Source organism: Vidua chalybeata, chromosome 2, assembly GCF_026979565.1.
Source record: "Vidua chalybeata isolate OUT-0048 chromosome 2, bVidCha1 merged haplotype, whole genome shotgun sequence".
Taxonomy (NCBI): domain Eukaryota; kingdom Metazoa; phylum Chordata; class Aves; order Passeriformes; family Viduidae; genus Vidua; species Vidua chalybeata.
The window spans coordinates 71,221,313-71,237,706 of record NC_071531.1 but is presented as its reverse complement, the minus strand read 5'-3'; the positions used below and the strand labels follow the sequence as shown (position 1 = coordinate 71,237,706).

At 40.9% G+C, this 16,394-nt stretch overlaps 1 protein-coding gene across 1 annotated transcript in view; it reads left to right on the top strand.

The window, feature by feature from the left end:
• The first annotated feature begins 77 nt into the window (after positions 1 to 77).
• Positions 78 to 16,394, top strand: part of POLQ (DNA polymerase theta) — a 53,398-nt gene continuing 37,081 nt past the window's right edge. Inside the window, exons 1-8 of the mRNA XM_053933591.1 lie at positions 78 to 359; positions 4,004 to 4,186; positions 4,919 to 5,049; positions 6,456 to 6,612; positions 10,524 to 10,632; positions 13,269 to 13,488; positions 15,388 to 15,532; positions 15,630 to 15,776. Of these exons, the coding sequence (XP_053789566.1) occupies positions 164 to 359; positions 4,004 to 4,186; positions 4,919 to 5,049; positions 6,456 to 6,612; positions 10,524 to 10,632; positions 13,269 to 13,488; positions 15,388 to 15,532; positions 15,630 to 15,776 (1,288 nt within the window). The 5' untranslated portion in view covers positions 78 to 163. The remainder of the gene's footprint in view (positions 360 to 4,003; positions 4,187 to 4,918; positions 5,050 to 6,455; positions 6,613 to 10,523; positions 10,633 to 13,268; positions 13,489 to 15,387; positions 15,533 to 15,629; positions 15,777 to 16,394) is intronic.

Below are 16,394 nucleotides of genomic sequence, written 5' to 3'. Positions count from 1 at the left end.
GCACGCTCGGAGCGCTGCCTCAGCAAGGACCGGTGTTTTTCCACAGACAACCTCTGCGGCGGCCGCACTCCTCGGGCCTGCCGTGCTGCCCTCTTGCTGCCCGGTTCCCTGCCCCCGCCCGTTCCCTTCTCCCTCCCGCCGGTCGGGGCGGGCCTGGGTTTGAATGGCGTGGCGGGAAGATGGCGGCGGCACCATTATCTCTCCGAGCGGTGCCGCTGCAGCCTCGGCCGCGGGGTTCGGCGGCGGCAGATCCCACAAGCCGGGGCGGGCCGTGCCGCCCGGCGCCGCCGCTCCCCGCCGCGTTGTGCTGAGCCCCCCGCCCGGCCTCGACCTCTCCCTGCGCCGCAGCGGCTCGGCAGGTACCGGCGTGGAGAGCGCAGCCCTTCTCTCCCATTCCCCTTCTTTCCCTTCCCGCCCTTCCCTCGGTCGTGTAGCGCGGCGGGTCGGGACGTGCTGGTTCGAGGGGGAGCGGGGCTGCGCTGCTGGAAGGGACCGGGACCCTCTCGCGGCGCGGGGCCCTGGCCCCGGGGGCGGCGCTGCTCGGGCCGCGCTTCGCCCCTTCCTTTCCCCTTGGAGAGCAGCGGCTGCAGCCGAGGTACATGCTTGTGTTAGCAGGGTGGCGCTTGAAGGATTTCCTGCCCCCCTCGCTGTGTAGTCGAGGAAGAAAATAAGAAAATGTGTATTCTGCGCACAGGTCTGCGATGGGGGCATGCTGTGTGTCGTGTAGCAGTGGGCCTTATTCTTGGCTTGGCCTCTAGGTGCTGCCATAATACAACAGTCGGTATAGACCGTTCTCCTTGTTATACCGAACAAGGTTTGTTTACCTACGTTGAGAAATTGATCAAAGAGTACATATAGAATACAGAAGAAGTATACACAGTATATTTCTGTATGCAATATACAAGACTTTGTATAAACATCTTGTGGCAAGGTGTCATATCAAGTGCTCCTGCTGCCAGAGACACTTAAAGTGATGCTTCTAGATGCCATTCATACATTTTACCAGCTTATTGTGCTCTTGAATCAAGAGAGAAATCAAGATGTATACAGCATCGAGACTGATATACATCTTACATCAAGATATTTACAAAGCATCTTGCAGTTTCATCTCTTGTGATTTTTCTGTAACTTTTTAAAGCATTTACATCTCTCAGTCTCTTCTCCAGTCATGTCATATCTTCTCAGTGATGTGATTATGCTCTGCAATATACAATTTTGTCAGTTTCTGTAAATGGAACAGAACAAGGAAATATACACATTTCCACATTCAGCTCCACAAAGACAATTCAGTAAGCAAGCACTCTTGTGTTTAACTGACCACACACTCTGGAACAGTTTTTCTTCTGAGAAATCAAATACCTGATGCTTTTAACCAACAATTTATATCTTCCTAATTTTGACTGTTTCTTAGCATTGTTTTAGTAAATAAATAAAAAAAAAAAGGTTAGTAGCACAGGTATACTTCTCTACATAGATCTCTAAGCCACAAGTTTCCAAACACATCTTCAGTCCTAAAGATATTCTTCAAACAGCCGAATCACCTGATCCTTTACTCATTTCATCTTTTACATGAAATTTGTTGGTTTTAACACTAGGGAAAAAGCTTGAGGTCCCATCATGTGGGTTTTTTTTTTGTTTCTGAATCCTAATTCTGCCATATTAATCACTGTATTAGATTTGCATGGCAAGAGGGGGGACTATAAGCTTCTGGTGGCTTCTGTGAGCAGCCACCAGAAGTTTCCCCTATGTTGGACAGAGCCAATGCAGCCAGATCTAAGAGGGACCTGTCACTGGCCTAAGGCCATCAGTAGCCCCTCTGGGATAATGTATTTAAGAGGGGGGAAAAAAAGCCTTTGCAATAGCACCTGCAGCTGGAGGAGTGAGACTATGTGATGGAAACAGCCTGCAGACACCTATGTCAGTGAAGACGGAGTGGGAGGAGGTCCTTCAGGTGCCGGGGCAGAGATTTGGTGGTACTGCCTGTGGTAAAGACCACAGGCCTGTGGTGCACCTGCAGCCTGTGGTGAAGGCTATGGTGAGGCAGGCTGTCATTCACCTGTAGCCCATGGAGGTCCATGGTGGAGCAGAGATCCACCTGCAGCTCGTGGAGAACCCCATGCTGGAGTGAGTGGTTGCCTGAAGGAGGCTGTGGCCCTGTGGGAAGCCCACATTGAAGAATGCTCCTGGCAGGACCTGTGGAGAGAGGAGCCCACGCTGGAGCAGGTTTGCTGGCAGGACTTGTGACTCCGTGGGGGACATGAACTGGAGCAGTTTGTGAAGAACTGCGGCTTGCAGGAAAGACTCATGTTGGAGAAGTTCGTGGAGGACTGTCTCCTGTGAGAGGGACCCCACACTGGAGCTGGGGAGGGGTGTGAGGAGCTCCTCTCTGAGGAGGAAGGAGTGGCAGAGAAAATGTGTGGTGAGCTGACTGCATCTCCCTTTCCCTGTCCCCTTGTGCTGCTGGGGGGAAGGAAGTAAAGAAAATTGGGAGTACAGTTGAGCCTGAAAAGAAGGGAGGAGTAGGTGTTTTTAAGATTTTGCTTTATTTCTCATTATCCTACTCTGATTTGATTAGTTATAAATTAATTCTCCCCAAGTCAAGTGTTTTGCCTGTGATGGTAATTGGTGGGTTGTCTTTCCCTGTCCTTTTCTTCCCTCATGAACCTTTCATTGTATTTTGTCTCTCCTGTCCTGTTGAGGAGGGGAATGACTTTGGGTAGCTTTGGGTAGCACCTGGTGTCCAGCTAGGGTCAACCCACCAGAATTACAGTTTAGGATGGATAATTCTGGTCTCCTCTGAATTCCTCTTGGGAAGTCTGTCCTGCTTTGTAGCATATTTCTGTTCTCTCCCAATGGTGCGTAAATTTTTGTTTAGCATTTTATGGCACTTCGATTACACAAAGTGAAGCAAAGCTGTGTAGAGGCGACTGATCATGCAGCAGTGACAGCCTAGGTTGGGGTTAACCTCAAGGCAGCAGTTGAAATTTTTAGTGTGATGAGAGAAGATATGCTGTCTGCTTATGCAGGCTGGTAATATTAATCTAGCCTGCCCTTATGCTGTCAACAATGGTGGGAAATTTCTTTTAGAATTTTTTGAATGTACCAGTAGAAGAACAGGCATAGTAGAAGCAGTACACACGATTACTTGGTTTTCATCTCAATTTTACAAGGTCTTTCAAATACTGTTTCAAATACAAGGTCTTTCAAATACTTTCAAAATACTGTTACAGGAACTATATATTTATGGGTGATAGGGGAGGCATTCTTGTGGATCAGAAACCTGAATGGGATAAAAAGCTTGAGTTTTCTTAATGACTAGGAAAAACAGAGGCGAAGGAGAGGGAGGAGGCAGTGCCTGTAGTCAGCACAAAGTTGTTTAGCGTTACTAAGACAAGAAATAATCAGCAAGGAACTTAATTAAGCTAGAGGAACTGGCAGTGTTGTGAAGATATTAATCAGTATTAATAAACTGAAATGTGACACACTGTACATAGTAGCTTGAGCTGCTTGTTTACTTTAGGTTGTGGTTTTCATTCATCTGTAAAAGAAAACACTGGGCAGTTTGGTAATCAGTGAGAATTAATGAAATCTCAGTAGCAGTAACTTCTTAAAAGGGAAAAGGTGTGGGTGAGGACAAGATGGCAAATTAATGTAACAATGCTGTTACATTAATCAGTGATGAAGCTCTCTTTGACTGTGTATTTGGTAATGGCTGCTCGGTCTCAAAAGCAAATACCAGGGCAACAGTTTGGTGAAGAGATTAATTGAATGTGGAAAATCTTACAGGAGGAAAAATTGAAAAAAAAAAGATGTCAGAAGAATTGAAGAATGGTGAACCATCCACACAAAATATTGAAAAGTATAGGGCAGCTGGTTTATTGCCTTTTCTTGTAATACAGGAGTTTGCAGAGAAGTTTGACATTGGGTGTATAACCTAAGTGACCTCAGATGCAAAGATGATACTTGACTTTTTAAATTTTATTTTTATTTTCTCATTCAAAAGGGCAATATCAGCAGGTAAATGTTCCTGAAGACCAAGCAGACAAGTTGCTCCTTGCAAGCTGGGGTCTTCCCAAAGCAGTTCTGGAGAAATACCACAGCCTGGGAGTAGTGCAGATGTTTGAATGGCAAGCAGAATGCCTGATGCTTGGACAAGTTCTGGAGGGGAAGAATCTCGTTTACTCAGGTATGCAAACATCTGACAAAACCACCCCCCCCCTAACTTTTCCACTGCCATTTACAAGGACTTACTGGTGCTGAGACATTTGGATCTGGCAGGTAGGAAGGTCAAGATCCTCTTCTGGAGACATCTTAGGATCTGTCCCATTTCTGTACCTCCAACTTGACTTAATGATCTCCTTTTCAGATGGGAAGAGAGACTTTTTGCCCCATTTTCTCTGTTCAAATTCCTTTAGAAGTTGATAATTAGGAGTCAGCTAATGGGGACTCTTTTTTATTACAGACTGTCAACTAGGAACTGAATGATAACACAATTGAAGATATACATACTTCTGAGAATGTTATTTGCTATTAGTTTGTTTTCAGTCCATTTATCGTTTTTAATTGTGTGTGGAGTGTGTGTGCAGAAGGGGAGGTAGTACAAAAGGAGAAGGAGGCAAAATCTAGAAATCTAGAAATCTGTAGGAAATGACAATTCATTTTCTAGCCTTCATGGGAAAAAGGTTCTAGAGCAGCACTGAGAGGATGAAGAACTTGGAAGAGAGGCAGGTGATTTTTAACCTTTTGACTCTACAGGGGTGACTGCAAATGTGGTTGTGGGTGAGAGACATTAACTGAAGAGTCCCACCCCAAGTTCTCCAGTAACTGCTTTCTGTGCCAGATTTGTGATGCTTTTGGATTTATTTTTTAAACTTTAAAAATTAATTAGCCACCCTGCCTTTTTTTTTTTTTTTTCAAGCTCCTACCAGTGCTGGAAAGACTCTGGTTGCAGAATTGCTTATTTTGAAGCGAGTCCTGGAGACTCATAAAAAAGCTCTTCTCATCCTTCCCTTTGTCTCTGTGGCCAAGGAGAAGAAATGTTACCTGCAGGTAAGTAGCATTCAAGGAAGGTAAATTTATGGGTACTAGTTACTGGGTCACATTTTTTAAACAGAAATGCAAAAGCATGGATTTTGGGGGAAAAGAAATTGCTGAGTTTTTTTCAAAAAGAAGTTGTAGATAATTTAAAATTTGCTCTAAGCTGGAGATAAAAAAATAAAACTTTTAGCCAAAAAGATAAACTTAGAAAAATTTTACAGAGCTGATTAAAACATTTTATTTCAGCTTTGACTTTTAAAGCATTGTTACTTGCATTTATTCACTGATTTGATAATATACAAAATTTAAATGAACTTTCTAATGGAAGATCATGTTAGGAAAAGTACAAAGGGAAGGCGTAAATGCCATCTTAAGGATAAAAGTATATTTTAGCTTTCCTTGGGGTATTCCACCACAATTTTGTACATTTGATTTCAAATCTGCATTTGATTTTGCTATTTTTTTTCTTGTGCCAGAATACGGCTATGTCTTGGCTTCCTTGCTGCAGCTATTTAAAAAATAAAATTACAGTGGGAACACTCTTCAAGACATAAACATTTTTTCTTGAAAGACTTCCATATCAAACATTGTTGCCATTAGGTAATGACAATGACTAAAACCAAATCCAAACCCAGCAGGCATTTTTGTTATAGCTTCTAGCAGTTAAGACAGTTTGTTTTTTTCATTAACTGAGATAGTATCTTAACTTTACAAATTGCTAGGATTTCCTACAAACTAAGTGCAAAAGCTACTTTGAAGTGCTTGATAATGGAGACATGTTTTTGCTTTAATCTTGCAAAACTGGAGGACTATCAGTGCTCTGTTCTGCTACTCCTGGCGTGAGGTTTGGCCATAGCTGCACATGCTTGAACTCAAAGGGTGACCTACCTGTGAGGTGCAAATATTTGTATCTTTTGTTAAAGCTGTGTGGGATATGTCAAAGCTTTGGCACTGCAGTGAGGAGACCTGGAAGAGAAGAAGTTACTGTTTCTTGGCTTTCAGTGTGAGATGTGTCATCACTGTGTTTGGAGTTCCATTTTGGCTTTTGCCCAGGATTTCTCAAGAAGAAGGTGTCTTTTTACATAAGCCACTGATATTATAAACTGTTGCACTATGTGTTCCCTAACGTTTTTAATATTAGATCTTTTTATACATAGCAGGGGTCCTCGTCTTTTACTCAGTTATGTACACTGTCTTGCAACATGTACTCTGTGGCTTCTGCTTTGGAAATAAAAAATGACAGTGGGGAAAAGAAGTGTCACTAACTGGCTGAGATATGGCTTTAATCAGATTATTTGGCATTAAAAGTACTAGAAAATGTAGATGTGGAGTCCAGGCTTTTTTGTGATTCCAGCAGGCATTGGTCAGAAGTTCAGAGTTGTAACCTTGGCATAATGTTCTTCATCCTTGGAAAACAGGCCCTGTTTCAGGAGGTGGATGTGAGAGTTGAAGGCTACATGGGAAGCATGGCTCCTGCTGGACGTTTCTCTGCTCTGGATGTTGCTGTCTGCACCATTGAGAAAGCCAATGGACTAATCAATAGGCTCATAGAAGAAAACAAAATGGACTCACTGGGTAAAATACTACAGCTTGACATATTCTGAGTGCATGTGAAATCATGGGATACTTCAAATTTTCTGAGTTCTGTATGTGACAGACATACCATATAGGAATATGCAGCAATTTTCTTCTTCCAGAGAACCTCTTATTTGGATTTAGGAGGACAGTCAGCACTGTTCCATGTAGCTCAGCAACTGGGATGAGTAGGTAGAAGCTGCAGGCTTTAGGTGGTCTCAAATGGATGGCAAGCTGCATTTAACAATGATTCCCATTGCTGGGAACTGTTCTCTAATTAATAAAACTGAAGTAAAGTTCTGAGATATGTTTGAGTTCAGGAGTGTATTATGTTCATTTGTTTTAGACAGAGATTGTGGAATCTAAGCTCTATCTTCATTAACTTGAGGAAGAGAAGAAATTACATTCTGTGCTCATCTGGATCCAGATAAGCAGAATGAATACATAGTGCTTCTCTGGGTAGGCATGGGAGGAATGGCTGTGCCATTCCTTTCTGTCTTGTTTGCTGAAAAACCCTCTGTCCTTGTAACATTAGCTTCTGGGTCACTGTGGCCCTGATGGCCACTAGATAATGAAAATATTCATTAAGTGTTGGGGATGAGATAAAAGCTGAAGAAGCCCAATGTTTCCATGTACACCTGAGAGAGACGTGCTTTCCTAGTCCAATCAGAAGTTTGTTTTTCTCTTTTTCCTCTGCTCAAGAAAGCTATACCCAATTATGTTTTATACATAATAATCAGTAATCCTTCCCATCTTCACTTTGTCCTGTAACATAGCTGGTTGCTAATTTAAGAATATAAAAATAGATGAGGATCGAGCTGCTCTGAGACCTCCACCTTTGAAACTGCTGTTCTGTGTGCATCTGGTATCATAATATTCTGCTGCATTGTGTACCAGAAGAGGTTTTTAGAGAGAAAATGGGAAATAAAACCTTGTAGGCTTTTTTCAGAGTGTGAGATCATGGGATAACACATTCACACCTGGATCTATAGGGGCTGAATCACCATGAATGCTTTAGAGACTGCCAGTGGGTTGGAAGATGAGTGGGTGATTGTTGTGCAGCATTTTAAACTCATTCAAATGAAGGCTCCTGCAGTCCAGCTCGATTTTTGAATGTATATCTTCATCTCTTCACTTGGAAGAGAACCTTTTATTTATTTCAATATATGGCTACTTTGTTTAAGGTTTTTTTTTTTACTTGTTTAAACTAGGGTTAGTTTGATCCTATGTCACCACACTGCACAAGCTGTACTGCAAGCACAAGGCAGACAGTGGGGTCAGGATAAGCAACTTTCTGTTGGCTTGTGTGCCTTGGAAGCATACTCAGAATATGAAAATATTATTGTTTATGAAATATTACTGTTTAATGATACCATCTTTCAGAAGCTAGAGATACACCAAATCCCTCTGGTTGGAACCTCCATTTCATCCCTACATATTGTTGTGCTTTCAAAGATTAATGTATTTGAAAGGAGTCATTTAAATATAAGCAGCCAAGTGACTAGAAGATTTGAGTTTGAAGATGTGTTCTCAATTCTAATTCCTCCTTAAAGCACCATGTTTTTCTTTCAGCATTTGCAAATACCTCTGCTGCAAACCTCCATTTCCCTTATGCCCCAATATGGCTGTGTAGCAGAAATAAGACTAAAATGCCTTTTCTTTTTTTCTTTATATGCTTCTCTGGAATTAATTTTAAAATTAAATTTGATTTAAAAAGTCATCTTTATATAAGAAATGGATAAGTTTTCTGATTGGAGGTAAATTTTCATAGAAACTGTAAAATATGGGTATGAACTGAAAATGCCAGTTTAGCTGTCACCTAAAGGATGCTTGTCTGAAACTGCAAGATTGTACCTTGTCTTCTAATTAATTCTAAATTTAGACCAGTTTGTAACAAGGGTGTTTTATCTTTTGAGATGAGTTGCTGGGAGGTGACTGCAATCCTGGCTGGATTCCATCTCAAGCTTGAGCTGTTCCTTTCGTTGATGTCAACCCCATGCTGATAGCTCACACTGCCTTTGGAAAATTGTTGAGAGAAACTCAAATCCTCTGCCTGCCAGAGCTCTCTTTGCTATATGGAGCAGTTAAAGCAATGTTGTGTTGCTAATTATTATATAACGTGTCAGTTTAGAACATCCAGGTACGGGATGATGATATTCCTCTTGTTCAGCCTCTTGACACTGATGCTAAAGAAATTTTTAGGAAAATTATTAGAGAAGAATCTGCTGCTTTGTCAGTGTGTCAGCTGGGAATAGATTTGTAATGTGCTGTTGTGATATTTGTTTCTTAATTTAAACTTGAAATAAAATGTTACTAGATGAATTATATTAAAAAAAATCAAGGCCTTCCTGCTTTTCATTCAGAACTTTTTAGTTTTAAGCATGATGGGCAATTAAAACAACCTAGTTATTCTACAATAAACATGTCTGGTAGCTCTCAGGTACTTTTTAGTAGTTTTTTTTCCAGCTGTCTTCTAGGGATACGCCTAATTTGCAGACAGAAATAGCAGATTGACTCTAGTCTCATTTTCAGTACCTATGTGGTATGAGAAAGGTTTGAAGTGACTTGCATGGATCTTACTTTGGTAGGTATCTGATTAAACTGTCCTTTCTCAGCTCTGGAAGAATTCAGGCAGACTGTTGTTTGGGGAAGCAGGAGGAAGCTTTTTCTGGTAGCTGAATATGTATTTGGTGACCAATGAATTGCCATTATATACAAGCAAGCCAGAATAGAGGAAGTACAGGAAGACAGAGGAACTGGATGGGTGGGAGTTTGTAAAAGAGGCTGATGAAGCAGTGCAGCACTCTTTTCTAACTTAAGTGGCTTGAAAGAGAACGAGGGAGAAAACAGACGGAGAGAGAAGGAACATATGTAGGAAGGAGAGAAAAAAAAAAAGAGAAGGAAAAATAGCATTGAGACAGATAATGTAAGGTCACATTTGCCCTTAAGCTCCTGCTATTTTAGCCATATCAGAAAGATATTACATAGCTGCACCAAAGAGGAAAAAAAATTCCACAGCAGCAGAGCTAATGAAGTGTGGTGTCCTCTGTGACCTGCTTTTTTTTGTTTAACCTTCCTTTATCCTACTCCATATACCTGGGACCCTGTGAGCTGGCCAGAAAGGGTATTTTCTGCTGCTGGGATGCGTGCAGGAGGTGCACTGGTGCCTGAGTAGTAGTGGCTCTGTGTTTTCTCCTAGTCTGGTCTGTTGTCTCCAGCTGCTGATATTCAGAAGCCTTTTTTAGACATTATTCTTTTAGAAATTTCTACACACCTTAAAAATTTGATGGAGGTGGTTAATAGATTAAAATGTCACTTGCAGGAGGTAGGAGGGCAACAAAGCTGTCACGTAAGGATTTTTTTTTTCATTAGAAAGCCAAAGTTAAATAGTAGAGCTTGTTCAGGTTTGCTTAATGAAGAGCAATTTAATAGGAAGCAGACTGCCAGTGTAATTACACCTGCTCTTGGTTTTTTTCTGACATGACTGCATTAGTAAAAAATGATGTTTTTAACTAAGACAGTGATGTCAACAAAATTTTTTACTAGCTCATTTGGGTGCTGGAATTTTCCTTTCCAGATACTCTGAAGCCTGAGGGTTTTTACTTGCAATGAGGTTACAGTACTGATGCTGCAATACTGTTTTGTGTGGTGTCTAGACTAACAACTCAAGCTATTTATTTTTATTTTTTAAAAGCTGATTTTGTGTGTGTATGTGTGGTTGTGGTGGGTGTGAAATGTCATTACATTGGTCATGATTTGTCTCTTTCAGCGACAGAAGGAAGCCATCGTGCTGTTGATAAGATGAATTTGTGAATTTAAATTTCAGTTCATGTGGAATGTGAATGGATTGAGGCTATTTGCTCTTAGTTTGGAGGTTTGTCAGATATGACCTGAATGCTTTTCTTTATCAGGAGTGGTGGTTGTGGATGAGTTGCATATGCTGGGAGACTCTCATCGAGGATATCTACTGGAACTCCTCCTGACCAAAGTGAGATATGTTACAGAAAAGGTAGCAAAAAGGTGAGTAGACTGAGATGTTTGTTTTTTAATCCTAAATAATTGATGACACTAAATATTTGTTCTCTGTGTGAATGCAGACTTGGGTTAGCTCCAAAGTTTTTATGAGAGCGATGACCTAGACTATTTTGTTTATTAAGATCTCATCATAGCACTTCTCAGGAGCCTGCCATTGTAGTTAAACCCTCTTTTCTACACGGTTTTCCATTTGTGTGCTGCCATGGGATTTATCCTCTCAGGAAAAAAAGGAAGGCTGAAGCTTTCATTTACTTCTTTAGCATATTTTTTTTTAACTTTGGGTTTTTTAAAAACAGTTTTGCTAGCAGATTTGCCCTGCCTAATTTTTCAGTGCTTCATGGAGAGGTGCAATTATCCTACTGGAATGCTCTGGTGTGATGGAAGAGTGGGCAGGCTGTTAACTTGTGCATGGTGAATTGATCAGAAGGCTTAGAGGATATGTCAGCAGTCTGCTTAGTTATCACTGCTCAGGGTGAGCTCTGCTTTTGCTCATAACATGTGGTATGAGCCTAGTGGTTGCATGTTTTCTTGCCTTTTGCGGAATTGATTTGACTCTGGGGAATAGCTAAGATGTTTGAGAAGACCTTTAGAAGTTTTTAAGAATTCAGTGTCTAGATCCCCAGCACCAAACTGTCCAGCTGCGCCATGGTGCCCAAACACAGAAAAAAGGAAATGGAGGAGGTGGTGTAACTGTCTTAATCTTTATTGGTGGTGCTGAGAGAAGAGTCAAAATCAACTGTTTCCTTAGAACAGAAAGTCAGATTTTGTCGGTTTTCTCTGCTGCTTCTTGTCTTGTGAGTTGTACCAGTGCTGAGTTAAGCAGAGACCATCTATTTAGTTCTGGGGGAGCTGTCATTTCTACACTGTCTCTCCATTGGAAATTTCACCCAGTATTGCCCATCATGATTTCCAGGAGCCAGCAGTGTTCTTGATCTAATCACATCTGACTTCTCATATTCTCCCCATAAATCCTGGAAGCAGTACACTTTGGAGCAGTGTGAGTGACTTTGCCACTCCTTTTCTCTCAGTTTATCGGGTAGCTGCAGCACAGCTGCAGGCTCATCCTCTCCTTTACTCCCTTGCATTGAGGAAGCAGGAAGGAGAAAACACTTGCCAGGGGAAAAAAGTACAGGTGCAACAAGGCGTGTTCCTGGGAAGACACAGTGTTTCATCCTTTACCATGCAGGCATGCTAGGGCCCAGATTCTCTATCTCTCTGTCAGGATCAAGGTGACAGTGGTACCCTGTACCACTTCCTGACATGAAGGAAGTGGCTGCTAATTTTATTTTGGAATCCACTGGATTCCTGGAGCTGAAGACCACATTTTCTCTCAAATGTCCTTCTAAATGTGTGTTTTGGGGTTTTTTTTCTCTCTGTTATTTAATGAGCTTATATAAAGTCTTTAAACACTGTCCAGTCTGGCCAGTTATCAGAATGATCAGTGCCTGTCCCACTGAAGTACAAACTGTGCCTTCACAGCACGAAAATGTTCTCAGATGGTCATTGCCTGTGTGGGTGTCCATGCTTCTGCACGAGACTTTTCCAAACTCACCCAAAATTCTGCAGCAGATTTTTCTCTTCCTTAGTCACACAGTGTGCTGTAGAGCTAGAACTTTTTAAATCTTTGGAGGACAATAGTTGCCTTAGGGAGGAAAAAGTCCAAAGTTCCTGTAGGGACAAAAATCTGTAACCTTGATGGTGAAGCTGTACTAGCAAATGCATAAGAGCTTGGATAACAGAGAGTCTGCCTCTCCTCAGCTTCCTTATTTCTGTCTCATCAGTGACTGGCCTTTTATACTACAGCTTCTATGTAATCTTGTTTTCTCTGTCTTGTCTTTGCCAGGATTACCAGGGTCTTCTAAGAAGATTCAGATTATTTCTGAGCTCACAGTGATTTGTCAGATCTTTTTATTTTTTAAAGTCTTGATTTGTGGCTCAGTGCAATGCAAATGAGTACTTTTCAAACACAAGCTTAGAAGCATTAAAAAAACCCTATTATGCCCTATTCAGGCAAAAGCCCAAATTAGAATCTAAATTTGGGTATCTAAATTAACAGTTTGTGTTGTCAGGTTTGTTAGGAGTCCATTACTTCTCACTGTCTTTAGTGAAAGCTGCTGTTCAGCATTTTAGGGACAGAAGCTACTTGCTTCTTTGCTGTGCTTAGGGCTTTGGTTCCCAGATCTGGGAAGGCATTAGTCTAATATTATTTGTCCTGAAATGGAGACAAATAGAAGTGTTTTAATTAAGGTGTTTAAGCTTAGAAAGATTGCAGTGGAGATTCCTTTATTTCCATGATTTTGTTAGTGGCAAGGAACTAGTTATCTTTGTATTTGTTTTCAGTCTCTCCAAATATGCAGTCAATTTATAGCTGTTGGCTCCCTAAAGAAGGTAAAGGTTTAGGTTCAAATTGATTAAAAACTGATTTATCTTGTTATCAGTGCATAACCTGTCATATTTTCTAAGGGTAGAATACGGCTTATTTCTTTGTCAAGAAGTTGAAAAATTAGCTTTGCACTTGAGAGGTTGGAAGTAATTAGATCGAACTGTTTTTTCTGAATTCCGTTTTCCACAACAGTAGCCTGCGTTGTCACTAACTTTCATTTTCTTTTTACCACTTCCAGACACACAGAGAGCACCAGTCCTGGATTTGGTGGGATACAGATAGTAGGCATGAGTGCTACCCTCCCCAACCTGGGGCTCCTGGCCTCATGGTTAGATGCAGAGCTCTACTGTACAGATTTCCGCCCTGTGCCCCTCAAGGAGTGGGTGAAAATTGGCAGCAACATATATGACTCCTCCATGAATTTAGTGCGAGAATTCCAGCCCAAGCTGCAACTGAAGGTAACAAAACTCTGAGCAGTGGCTTTGGGATAATGTCTTTGGCAGTGCTAAAGTTAAAAAGACGGCTCCTGGTACGGTTTTTGTTAACTTTTAAATAGATGACATTCATAACTTCATTGTTTACTTCATAGATTCATGCTCAAATTGAGAATAAAATTGGTATTTTTGTCTTCTCCTGACTTAAATAAAAAAACCTCCAAAATACTGACTCATTAAGGTATTGAAGATTTTTGAATCTGACTTGAAGACAAAGTTGACTTTGTAGTTATGTTGTTTCTGAGTACTTGACAGGTATAAAGAGTTTGATTCTCCCCTTACCCACCACTCTGTCTTGTGTCTGGAAATCTGCTTCCCTTTCATAAATGCAGGTAAGTATTTCCTGCATAGGCCAAGGAATTTGCATTCATAACTGGGAGAAAGTATTTGTATTAAAATCTGGTGTTGAACTTGCTTATATCAAACTGCTAAATGATCTAATTTTGACACTGATTAGAAGGCAGATGTCCCTTCCAATTCTTCTGAATCTGTTATCAGTAGTTAGTCCTTTTGCAAAGGATCCTTTTGAAAAAGTATCCTTTTGAAAAGGATATGGAAAGTTAGGAGTAACATACTATAATGATTTCAAAGAACCAAAAGGGTACAAGTGGGAAATTTGAGCTCTCTACTTGTAGGTCCTTTCCTGTGGAGTCTTTGAAGGGTGAATTCTCTCTCCAGTTGTTTCAACTGCTCTGTATAATACTGGTGTAGTAGTTGGGCAGTATGGGCTAAATAGCAGCAATATTTTGGAATGTTTTGCACTCCATTCTTGCTGTGCACAGATGTTCTCTTGTCAGTAACATGGTGGCACAACAAAGAAAACGTATCCTGGAAACAAAAGGAAGTGTTTTTCCACTAGAACATTTGGAAGTTAGTTTTTATGTGGTCATATTGAGAAGGTGCATTTGGGTATTTTTGAGACAGTTGCTTTGGATAGTTACTAAATTAAGCAAGAGAAAGAACTAAACTAGGCTTATGACTCAATGGTTTAAAGGAGTTGGCTTATTTTATAAGACTGGGGGATCTTGAGCTTGAAATCTATCACTAGACCTTCAGACTTCTGTGCCTCAGACTGAACCAATAAAAGGGAACTTGATGATTTCACCACTTCAGCTGAATTTGGCTGATTCCTTGTGGAGAAGTTCCTGCCATTGCTCCCCTGTTTTCTTTGCATTTTAGTGCTTTTTATTTTTTGCTGTACGCCTACATTTTTATCGTCCTCCTTTGGCCTGCTTGCTACAATAGAATCTTGCATAGCCAAGCATAACAGATCAATTGCAGGGACTATCTTAAGATCTTAAAAACAAAAAAGCAAGCTGTAAACAGCAGGTTTTTGCATGAACATCTATGTAAGTATCCCTAAAAGCTTTCCACTGTGCTCTGAACACCTGCAGTCTTTGGTCAGCAGCACTTGCTGAGTGCCTCTTACTGGGGATGCTTAGATTGCTACATGCCACGCTTTTAGTTCAGACATCCAAGTTAACAAATGTTCCCTGGTTAAAGTAGAGGGGTTTTCCTTTGGGGATCTTCCTAATTCTTCCCCACTGCTGTTAGCTGTGATGTGGAGGTTGCAGCGATCTATTTGTGCACTGTGTGGCCTTCATTCAGAAAAAGATTTCTGAAAGCAAGATGTAAAACATTACAGGTATTCATGGGTAGGTCTAGAACTGCCCTCAACAACGTGGTCATACTGTGCTTGGACTTCATAAAGCAAGACAGAAACTAAGATAACAGTCCTCCATGTTCTGTGTTTGCTTCTCTTTCTGACTGGAAGTAGAAGATTTCTACTGGGATACAGAAAGACAGCATTTACAGACCTCATTCAATCTGAGAATGCACTGAAAATGTTTTATCTCAATGCAGGGAGACGAAGACCATATTGTGAGCCTGTGTTATGAGACTGTTTGTGGTGGCCATTCAGTCCTGCTCTTCTGTCCATCCAAGAACTGGTGTGAAAAGCTGGCAGACATCATTGCCAGGGAGTTCTACAGTTTGCAACAAACTGAGAGTAAGAGAAAAGTACTTAATAGAAGATTACAGTATGCACAGTGCCTTTAATGAAAATTAATTTTAGTAGGAACTATAAAAATATTTTCTTTCTCAAGGTTCTGCAAAAAACTCAGGCCTTGCCCCAGTTGTTGTGGACAGAGAAGGGATTGATGAGGTCCTGGATCAGTTAAAGCGTTCGATTTCAGGCCTGGACTCTGTGCTCCAGCGTACTTTGCCATGGGGAGTGGCATTTCATCATGCAGGTATTCCTGAATATCTTGGTCTTCAATTCAGTAATGGTTAAGTCATATGGGTTCTTTTTACTGCAGGTATCAGCAATTTACCAGTTGCTTTTTTAAGCGTTTTGTAGATTATGACTAAATAAGCTTTGAGAATCCCACAGTTACAGGCAAACTTGAAATTCCTTTTTTGTGTTTGAAGACTTTAATTTACAAGTTGTTTTGCTAAATCTTCTCTCTGTTATGTTGGATAACAGCAACTTCTGGAATACAACTTACCTGGTCTTTTCTTTGTGAAATACCTGAAAACTTAACTGATTTATAGCTCCAGCATTTTCAAGTTGTTCCTAAAGCTGACAGAGTATTTCAGAGCAATTTTCCTCAGCTTAATATTGAAATAAATGAGTAAATAGAGGCAGTATAACAATAAAAATAAAAATTAAAGGAGTATGTGTTGTGAACACTTCTGCTTGGAGTTTTTATTTCTTACTTAGGTAGGTAATAGAGTATGTCACCTGCGATTCCCTGAGAGAAAAGACTGACTGAGAGAGACAACAGTAGCCATGGCATTGGTTATGTACGAGGAATAATTCCAAATGCTTGTAGAATCTGTATTTCTTATAAAATTGGCCTGAAGTCTTG